Genomic DNA, 10669 nt, shown 5'->3' on the forward strand with positions numbered 1-10669 from the left:
TGGTGGTGACACAGTGAATCGTAGGTGGGATTTCAAAGGGATGAAAGGCCATCGCAACAGCTTACTGTCTCCTACACCTCTTCTGCTTTTCTGACAGGTAATTAACTAACTTTTTAAAAAAGGCCATGTTTAGTTATCATTTCATTCACCCTTTGGCAGAACGAGGACATTTACTCCAACCTAATGCAGTCTAACTGAACAGAAGGCACCATGATGTCTATAGGATGTTTTTTCTCACTTATTCTATGACCAAAGACGTTATTAACATCGCCTGCTATTATTTGGTATTTCTATTTTTGATTATTGTCACTAATCAAAATATACATACATACATATGACATACTGAAACAGTATAATATACTGTTTAACATAAATTGTAGCTCTGCAGTACTAACACTGCGATCATCATTTGGATTGTTGTTTGTAATACAAGAAAATACAAGAAAATGCAATCTATAAAATAAACAACATTGCAAGTGATAATAATAATAATAGATACAATACATTAAAAAAAATGAATAGTGAAGATAGGTAAACACAGACAGATGAATCACTGCCAATGAAATCTGTCACTTCCGGCCACCATCTTTAGGAACGGATTATTTTTTTCTTTGTAGATGTTTGTGGAAACTGAACACGTATTTACATTTTGGTAAGTAGTGTCAACCCTCCACCAAAACGCTTTAAAGTTTCTGGGCTCTTCTGAAATCATGACTTAATCATTACTTCTCGCTCGATCGCACATCGCTAGCTCACTGAACGCTTTGCTAGCGTTAGCCGATATTGAGCTGGCTAGCTTCATGTACGAAGCTGGAAACGGCGTCAAAACATGTAAAACAGAACAAACTAAATGATACAGACACAGAAAATAAACTGTTGCTACACAAGGAAACACATTAAGTGTAACTTGCTGAGATAACTATGTGGACATTGCAGTTTATCTGAATTGCACACTGGATTTCCACATCCGTTACTTCAGGATGATTTCCCTTTTAATAATAATGGAAATCAGGGTGATTTCACTTTAATAATAATGATAATGTCATTACTTCTGAGTTACTCCATTATTCTGTTACCCTAACTTGTACTAATGGTTGCAGTGTTGCCACATCACAGCAGTGTTTCATGTTCTCGACCAGCTGGCAATCTCAACTGTATTTATCTTTACTGGAACTAGCAAATAAAAGCAAAAAGTCTTAAATTGGCCTTGCATAGTGATGACCATTTAATGGAACATTGTCCTCTACTGGCCAGAAAAGGCCGTTGCATTTCATTTGCATATGGCCACAACATGGGAGTGTGTACAGTAAATGTGACACGTTTATATCTGTGTATATATTCAACCCCATCAGAGTAGAGTGCATTTTCACCTTTATTTGATAGTGAAGAGCCAGAGAAGAGAAACGTGGGATAAGAGACATGCAGCAAAGATCCCCAGCCAGACTTAGTGCACCAACTACGCTAGAAACCTTGGTATATTTATTATACTGTAGCTCATTTTTATTCATATTGATAGTTTCTTGCAATGTGCACACTGCTGTTATAACTGTTACAACTGCCAAGTGCGCTGCCTACCTAGTTTTTATTTATTTTTTTTATTTACAGCTCGTTTCATTCTGCATACGACTATTCGCTAAGTATTAGAACCACAGCTCCAGAGCCCAAAAACTGTATTCAGGACAGCCCTACTAACTACTACAAATGTTTAAGTCATTATTTGTTAATTATTCTGTTCAGAAGAATTGAGGCAAAAGATCCTCTTCAGTCATCTTTATTATCATAATTGTCAGTCTGAAAAAATAAGGACAACATACAATAATGAAATTTCACAGGAAAATTATACAAATATATTGAGATGTGTTGCTGGTTGTTTGACAAAAGCTTAAACTTTGATGTTATTTTCACTGTACATGAAGGAGTTATGAAAACATACAGTAGCTGAGAGGAATTCCCAAGTCATATTCCCATTAGTTTTCCTAGTTGAGGTAAGGTAATGTTGAGTTCGTCAGAACTATAAAAGAATGAGGCAAAGTGTATTACAATATTGCCAATACGAGTATCAACTTTTGTATTTAGCTAAGACTGGTTTCAAAACATCACAAAGTGAAGATTGTTTTACTCTTGGATTTCTATAAAACTATGAATCTCACTCTTTAAATGTGAAGGAAAGAAAGTTTGGAAACTATTTTAATTCATCAAAATACACAAGCAATTAGAATAAAATCGTTTGTAATGAAGTTTGATACAAGTACATATGCATGAAAATGATTTAGTTGTAATCCATAAGCCAGGTTCACATGCACAAAAAGAAAGGCAAATGTTGGCTTGATTCATCCACAGAGAAACAAACCAGGGGAAGGAAATACTTTGTCCTTTCACTGCTGTCCATTAAAGGGGGGGGGTGCCTTTCTGTTTTTATTTTTTTATAATCCCTCACATCAAGTTCCCTTTATGTTCCTTTTTGGACATCCTGGAATATTTCCAAGTGGACGGATCAGTAACATCAATGCCACTTGTCAAAGTACTGTCCAATCCTGTTTGTATATTCATGTATCATGTAAGTTTTCCTCACAACACCAGTTCTTTACTGAGTGAAGATTCGAAACTATCTCTCTTCTATCCACCCTCCCATCCAAAAAGCTATGTCTGTTAACAGGCTTGTTTGCTGAAAGTCTTGCAGTAATCCTACAGGGTTTGCAAAGGCATGTGCCTGTGCCTTAGCTTTTTCCTTTGTGTCCTGCTGTACATTAGATTAGGACATTTCCCTTGAAGGTATCCTTGCTGCATTTATTGTAGCCACCTCAACGTATGTACACGAAGGGAGAGCGTGTCTCCCACTCTACTTCACCTGAGTTCTTGTTTGCTGCTATGGCACATGGCCCTGCTGGAAGAAAGCAACAGAGGTGTTATAGGCACTTGCTGTGTTGTGCTGAAATGAATGGCTAAGTCGGGAGTGGAGTGTTGCAATAAAATTGCTGAAGGAACAGAAGGGAGACATTCATTTCACAGGTGCTGAGTGGAGTCAGAGCTTGTGAGCATCTCTTGCCTGGAATTGTGGGCCATGTTTGCTCCTTATGTGTCGAGGCGCCGTTTTTTCTTGGCTTTGTGTGCATACAGGAAGTACATAGTGTGCCCAGTGGTGATGAATAATACAGAAATGATAACTAGGATGCCAAAGTGTTGTGGCTGTGGAGCAGAGATCACCATGATGAAGTGAAGCAGATCCATAAGGTAATTCATAGAGCTCTGCACACCATTTACCACACCTCTCTCTGACTCGCAGATGTTCTCCTGCAGAAGCTGCGTCACTGTCAAGTCGAAGGACCAGAGACCTATAACACGGATTTCAGTGGGTTTTAAAAGTTGACCTGTTTCTTTAATTAGCCATTGATCTTAACAGATAGGGTATTATGTAGATGTAGAATAGATAGGGGACAATTATGTAGAGCCTAACTATTCCTGGTCTTTTTACACTGATATTCTTATAAGGCTCCCTCAAAAACAATTATTAGATGGTGAAATTGTGGGGCATGCTGTTGGCCACTCACTAGGCCACAAAAATATAGGCTGTGTTAATGTGCACCTCGACTCACTGTTGCATTTTAGCTTTATGCATAAGGTTAAAGTGTAAAAATTATTAAAATTGTGATAATTTGTGCTAATTTTGATATTGTATGTATCTGTATGTTTTGGTGTCCATTGAAACAAGTGAGATTTTCTACTCACCAATACGTGCAGTGATGACGCCTAAGAACAGCAGGATAATGGAGATATAAGATTCTGGTGCTGTGCCAGAGGGTACGTTGTCAAAAAGCACAGTGTTATTGGTCCAATGAATGGAAGAGCGGTCAGGTACCAGTGGTTGATTGCTGCCTCCCCTCATCGGATTGGTATGTTTTTGCCTTTGGCTTGTCATCCCTCCAAACTCAATAGAGGAGTTGAAGGTAATATAGGGCATCAGCAAACTAAGATCCATAGGGCTGCCAGGGGCAAACACAGAGCACACACACAGCAGCAAGCAGCCCAGATGGAGGCAGCTTGAGATGATGCCTGTATTAACCAGGCCATAGGTCTTCCTGAGTCTGGTGAACATCACAGTGCCCATCAACCCTGTGATAGCTGAAACACCCATCAGCAAACTTAGGAGAGAGCCGCTTATGCCCTGAGTATAGGCATAACCAGTCGTGATGCAGTCAAATCCTAACACTGTGGTGTAAAGGAAAGCCAAACCCATTCCTGCTAGGAAGACAGGCTGTCGATAGTAGGCCCTCCAGCCGTCCTTACAGGTGCTCACCAACCAGCGAAACCTCCGGAAACACAGTGGCAGGTTAGTGATTTCTTTAAGATTCAGGCTAGCGTTGCAGTTGCCTTCTGTTGGAGGTTGAGGTTGTGCAACATTATCTTCTCCTGATGAGAAAGAGGAATTTCATCTATCACTTCCTTCTATTATTTTACAACAATATATGCCTAGATGGTCAGTGTGAAGATAAAATGAAATTACAGTTCTTTTACATTAAATCATTTCACTAGATCAGCACCCATAATAATGACTGTTTATCCTTTTTTTATAAACAAGCATGTGTTGGAGTCAATGATTTTGCTTCCAGTTTTCTTGTATTTATGACATTCTAGCATTAAAAACTTGGAAAAAAGAGTAAATAAGAAATCATAAAAAAAAAAACCCCTCAGTCAATACCTTGCGACCTTATCCTCTCGATCCTCGGCAGATACACTTGATCCACCTCCATAGTTGGTGGTTTGACTGAAAGAGCAGGGACGATGCGATACACCCGTGACAAGAAGAAGAACTCCACAATGAGAGAAACAAGGTTCCAGCCTAAGATGAAGCCACAGCCAACAACGTTGGAGGCCAAGGTCATGACCTGTCCCACTGCGAGTGGGGCCAGGATATTAGTCACCTGATCTATCCGCCTCATTGTTGCATTCATTCCTTTTGTGAGGGGGAAAGACACAGAGGTTAGTGAGTTTCCACTTCTGGAGTTTAAGCAGTACCAGGATGATATTCCTATTACTCTATTACTAGTGAATGCATGCCTGTGACAAACCTGGAAAGCAAACCAATGCATAAAAAAAGTGAATCGCCTCACCAGCTAGGTGACCTCGGTTGTAGCCTGTGATAACCACAATCCAGTCCCTCTGAATGGCAATGGTCAGCGCTGTGCTTGCAAGGTTTGCCACATCTGCCAGGATGATCACCACCGTATAACAAACCACCTTGCGTAAGTTTTGTGATGCAACATGTTACTATGACAGCACAGAGTAGCCACAAGCTCAGAAGAAGAGGCAACAGGGACACAGGACAGGGGGAACAACAACAGCAGCAATAACTCCTCTGTGTAACAGTCATGGCGAGTATCCTGTTTGCAGATCAACAAATTATCAAGTTATGAAAAGTAACTATTAGTCACATATTTTTTCTACTTACAGTAAGCCATCCATCCCAGATCTGTTCGATCCTTTGCTTATATGAGAACACCAACATGAGCACAATGCTACATACTGTCACTGAGATGTTCTGAATGAAAAGAGATGCATGTGCAACTAAAACGGGACAAAAAAAGAAAATGGTTTTAGAATCTTACAACATAGATAACATAATTTGTAAAACAGATCATGCTTGTTTTGAAAGATGTCTGTGTGCCTTGGGTCCTGCTGGTGTTGAGTCTCGCTACCATAGCAGGGACATTGAGCTAATGCAGTTTACCACACAACAGGATAGGAAGTCAGCAGACTTGTGGGCCCAAGCTGAGATCCACTGATCTACATCACTGTGCTATGATATTCTGGATGTTAAAATGTTCAGTTGGTGTGAAATTGTTGTACACCTTTATTTCTGGGATTGCGATCAACCCAGTCTCCAATCAAAGCCCCAAGCAGGAGCACTGACCCAGCCACTACCAATCCAAACACCGCAGTCAACAGCAAGTTGCGGCCGTACAGCTCAATCAGGAAGACAGAGATAGCAAAGTGCCACATGCGGTCACCCTGTTTAATAAAACATACGAGGCTGTCATTATGTGTTCTTTTGCAAGACACTGGTTATAGTAAGACTACCTTGCCGTTATTTATGTTTTGATGTCTTATCTACTGTATTGCTCCAGTTTCTTCAGGAAATGATTCTTACCCACATTGACAACGCTCCGCTGACATAAATGAGAAACTTGGGACCCTTGAGGTAGATAAGAGCTGAACCTTTCAAGAAAACGCATGAGAATCAAATGAGTGCACATTACATTTAGTGCAAACATGCAGACCAAATTTTAGGTAGATTGTAGGTAGATTTAAAGATGAGTTCACCTGGAATACTTCTAGCTTTTTTAGTTCTTGCATCCCTGACGTCATCAGACTCAAACTCAACCACAACCCCACCACACTGGGAGGCATCAGCTCGTTGGGACATTGCCTAGAGTAGGATTGAAGGTAAAAACAATAACAACAACAAAAACAACCATATTGGACTTGTTGCACTCCTATTCTTGATAGGACAGTTTTTATTACTGTAGGCAGCAGCACGCACTTGTAGATATTTCGACTGCATAAATTAGGTTCTAAAAAGTTTGCCTTGCTGGTTAATGGGTGCGATAATTTTCAGATCACTTATACCGTTATGGTTATCTGCTTATTGACACAGTAGGTAGCTATTTCTGTAGTAACTAATTAAATGGCTTTCCTTTGCCAGCAACTTAATACTATTAGTTGGAACGTGGTGCCCTTTTGGACTTAACAGTATGCCTACATCTTTCCTTCACCTCAGCTACATCAGATTTTTTGTTCAATGAATATTCACTACTACTGTGCAATAAGTTGGATTGTAAGGAAGTAAGATTAAAACACAGAAGCCACATCAAACAAGAACTCACCAGGTATATGGCAATACTGAAGGTAGCATTAGCATCACACCTTACAGATCTCTATAAATGTCTTTAAACTGACAGTAATTAAAGCAATTTAAGTCAGTACAGGGTCAATAGTCACCTTTGTTGTGATGTTACACTCAGTTCTTGCTGTTGGTCCTCAATGATGTATCCTGAGCCATGTATCCTACATGGGGATGCTAGCCTTTCCTGACAGCTGGAATTCAAGCTGTAGTAGTTTGAAAGGCTTAATAACATCACTGTGTTCAAGTGCACCATTGTATGAAAGTGCCAGAAAAGCAGAACAGGCAGAGGGACAACAAAGGCAGCCAGCATATTCCAAAGCACGTGACACTGGGGGGGACAATATCACCCACATCACAAAAAGTACCCACATGCACACACGTGCGCATGGCCAGTGAGCACATGCATGCACCCTCATGCACACAAGCACAGTCCTGATATTCTCATACACCCACATGCCATGTTGACGTGCAAAAAAAAAAAAATCTTACATAATGGACGCATCGTGCAATCACTCGTCACACTGGCAGGTAACAGAGGGCAGAAAGACAAAACAGAAGCTTGTCTGAGGCAAACGAGAATGTGAATTACTTAATATTATTGAATCATTAATTGAACTTCATAATTGGAAGTTAACTGTGCACACAAACACATCATTACTACTACTAGTAATATTTGTACACGCTTGTACTGATTACAAAAACCAATTTAGAGACATTGTTACTATCATTCACAACATCAACACAGGAAATTAACAGCTGTCTTCCTTTAAATCAAATATTAACACCTCCGCTTGCTAGTCAGTTATTTATTTTTCTCAGAAATGTTGTGCAGTGTTTGATTTCCTTCAACAATATAAATACTCAGTACAATACAAACATATTAAAAATATTGCAATCATAAGGGTTTGATAGCACTGCTAGTGATAATGCCATTTAAACTGTAAAACTGTAAAAAAATAAAAAATCTAGATAGGTTTGAACATCAGCAAAGTGGACGTGTACCTGTGGGGGTAATAGAGTGGAAAATCAATGTTTTCTTTTCAATTTGTACCAGATTGAACAAATTCCACATAGTGATGTTATAGACCTAGGACATTTTTCCTACATAATCTGTGATTCAGCCATTATATGCTTGTTGTTTTTCAGCTTCAGTCACAACATATTCTTCAAAAACCATGAAAAGCATGAAAGGGCTAATAAACCGCCAAGTCACTTGCCGTGAGGTTTTTGTTATTCAAATATGTTGTAATATTGAAGAACATATAATAATGACATAAATTACAATATGATGTTTTTAATCCAGATGTATACCACACTAAGGATGTCAAAGAATGATGTGATGAGAATTCATGATGGAGCCACGTGTAGGTCCAATGGGAACTAAGGACCTCGTCTGGATTTCCAAACATGGAGGAAAGGCCTAGGCTGAAGATTATGAAGAGTAGCAGTGACCACACCTGAGAGGCTGGCATCTTTATTGCTGCTGTAGTGAATACAGTGAAGGCCAGTCCGATTCCAGATGTGCTCTACAGGTAGGTTGTGATACATGTCATACACAAATAAAAATTCAAAATTATGTTAATACTAAAATATGTACCTGGTCCTGGACAATCTGTAGTTGACAGGTTATTAGACTGAGGCTTTCAACCTCTGAGGGATCAGTTGTATTAGGATAATTAAACCAGTCAACATAGTTTTAACAGTTATGTTTTCATCTCCAATGTTAAATGTATTTGTCAGCCTTAGTATGTTCCTAAACTCATCAGTACTGCTACTACTCTGTTTCTACAGTTTATTGTATGAATTTTACTGGTGTTGTATACACTGCCCTCCAAATGTATTGTGAAAGTGAGGCCAATTCCTTTCTTTTTGCTTCAGACTAAAAACATTTGGGTTTGAGTATGAGACAAAATATTTCAGCTTTTATTTCCAGGTGTTTACGTCTAGATCTGATAAACAACTTAGAACATGGCGCCTTTTGTTTGAAGTATTGGAATATGTGACTGACAGGTGTGTTTTGTTGCCGGGTGTGTCCTATTACATTGATTTGTCAAACAATAAATAGCACTGAATGTCTACGCTCAGCTTCAGATTTGGATTTTGCCTGTTCAGACTTAATTTATAATCGACATGAAAACCGGAGAGCTGCTGCTATTGACGAACAACAAGCTATTGTGAAGCTGAGAGAAGATCATTTTTGGCTGTCAAACCAGTTGAATATACTATATTGTACTAGATTATTCTTACTTCTGAGGATAACAACAGTAAAAAGGAATAAGCATTTTACCATTCTAAGACAAAGAAAAAAAAAAAGATCTGAGATGCATCTTCTAACCATTTTTCCCACTGAAATAACAATGTACATTTTAGTACAGAGTATCAGATTTGTTTTTCCCTCATCACTCAGTCATTAAATTATTTCAGTAAGACATGATTATCATGTAATATCCAGGCATATTTTCAGTGGGCAATTTTGTTAAAGGTTTGTATAAAATCCAATTCGTAAGGGATCAGCTTATTTTTTTCCATCTGCAGGTTATTTTCAAAGTGCATTAGTAAAGTAATAGCTCTTAACAATTTGAGTTGTTGCCACTTGTGTAGGTGATATTGATGATGATGATGATTGTAAATTGCATGCATAGCAAATCTACACCAGTCATGAAAGTCAGTGCCAGAATATAATTTAAGTTACTTTGGAAGGATCTGCAGTGATATGCATTTAGTTCTTCCAAGCTACTGTATTTCTACTAGAGTGCAACATTAGGATCCACTTTATATTCATGTGTCTTCTAACAAATCTGTAAATCTGTCAGAATAGCTGTGTTACTCTAGGAGTGCCAACATTTTCTATTAATTGCTGCCAAACATGACATGACAATAAAATAATTTCTAGCAAGGGATGAAAGATATAAATGAACTTGCTCTCTGATTAAAATGAACTCTGATTAAAAAGTGTTCCTTCAATTTTTTCGAGCAGTGTATATTATGGAACTCCGGGAAATAACAGGTTTTAGATAACTTAATGTTGTACAGTACATTTCCATTTTTTGGATCTTGGTTTTCTAAAATCAGATCTTTTTACCTCAAGCTCCTGGATAAGGGAAGATTGAATTCCATACACCAATACTTCTAATGCAGAGCTGCTGTACCGTGGCAGCAGAGGACGTCCCTCAAATAACAAGGAAATGGCAGAAGAGATAATAAATAATAAGAGTAAAATTGAACAATAAGCTAGTTAGTTTTAGTTAGAGTTGATTTAATAAATACTGGCACTGGTATTATAGCTTAAGGTAATTCATCTTCAGTAACTGGACATTTTAGTGAACAATCCAAACTGATTTTAAGTATATTGGCCTCAGCCATGAAGAAAATTGATAAAAGCCATAAAGAAAGTGGAAGCAAGAAAGATAAGAACTCTTGATACAGTCACACTAATCAGTTAATCTTTCCTTAAGTCATTAAGACCTTTTGCACAGTTTATTATGTTGTCGATTGAATTTTAAGTAGATACAATTGCCATTTTTGCTCATCAGTCAGTGCTCAATAACCCATACATATATAAAACAAAGGGAAATGTGTTTTTAGATTGTTCTTTACAAATTTATTAAAAATCAGTAACTTATATGTCTTATTACAAATGTATTCAGACACTTGATTCACTTTGTAGAAGCTTTGTAGGCAGGAGTTAAAGCGTTAAGTCTTCTTGAGTAGATCTCTACAAGCTTTGCACACCTGCATTTGGGCAGTTTATCCCATTCATCCTGGCAG

At 38.3% G+C, this 10669-nt stretch overlaps 1 protein-coding gene across 1 annotated transcript; it reads right to left on the reverse strand.

Annotated features, from left to right (window-relative positions):
- Positions 1-2790: 2790 nt before the first annotated feature.
- Positions 2791-7076, reverse strand: si:ch211-254p10.2 (solute carrier family 40 member 1). The gene is made up of 9 exons (XM_026372456.1): positions 6997-7076; positions 6319-6424; positions 6146-6213; positions 5847-6006; positions 5447-5562; positions 5109-5235; positions 4697-4951; positions 3727-4407; positions 2791-3332 (listed from the first exon to the last, which is right to left on the reverse strand). The coding sequence occupies exons 2-9, from the start codon at positions 6419-6421 to the stop codon at positions 3073-3075; spliced, it is 1770 nt and encodes a 589-aa protein (XP_026228241.1). The 5' UTR covers positions 6422-6424; positions 6997-7076; the 3' UTR covers positions 2791-3072.
- Between the last annotated feature and the right edge of the window lie 3593 nt (positions 7077-10669).

Source organism: Anabas testudineus, chromosome 16, assembly GCF_900324465.2.
Source record: "Anabas testudineus chromosome 16, fAnaTes1.2, whole genome shotgun sequence".
NCBI lineage: Eukaryota > Metazoa > Chordata > Actinopteri > Anabantiformes > Anabantidae > Anabas > Anabas testudineus.

Bases quoted from the DNA above. Each gene is read 5' to 3' on its own strand.
- si:ch211-254p10.2 (XM_026372456.1), bottom strand. From the start codon at position 6,421: ATGTCCCAACGAGCTGATGCCTCCCAGTGTGGTGGGGTTGTGGTTGAG. The intron at 6,007-6,145 runs GTAAGAATCATT...TTTATTAAACAG, and splicing joins GCGGAGCGTTGTCAATGTGG to GGTGACCGCATGTGGCACTT. The intron at 5,236-5,446 runs GTAAGTAGAAAA...AACTTACGCAAG, and splicing joins TCTGGGATGGATGGCTTACT to GTGGTTTGTTATACGGTGGT.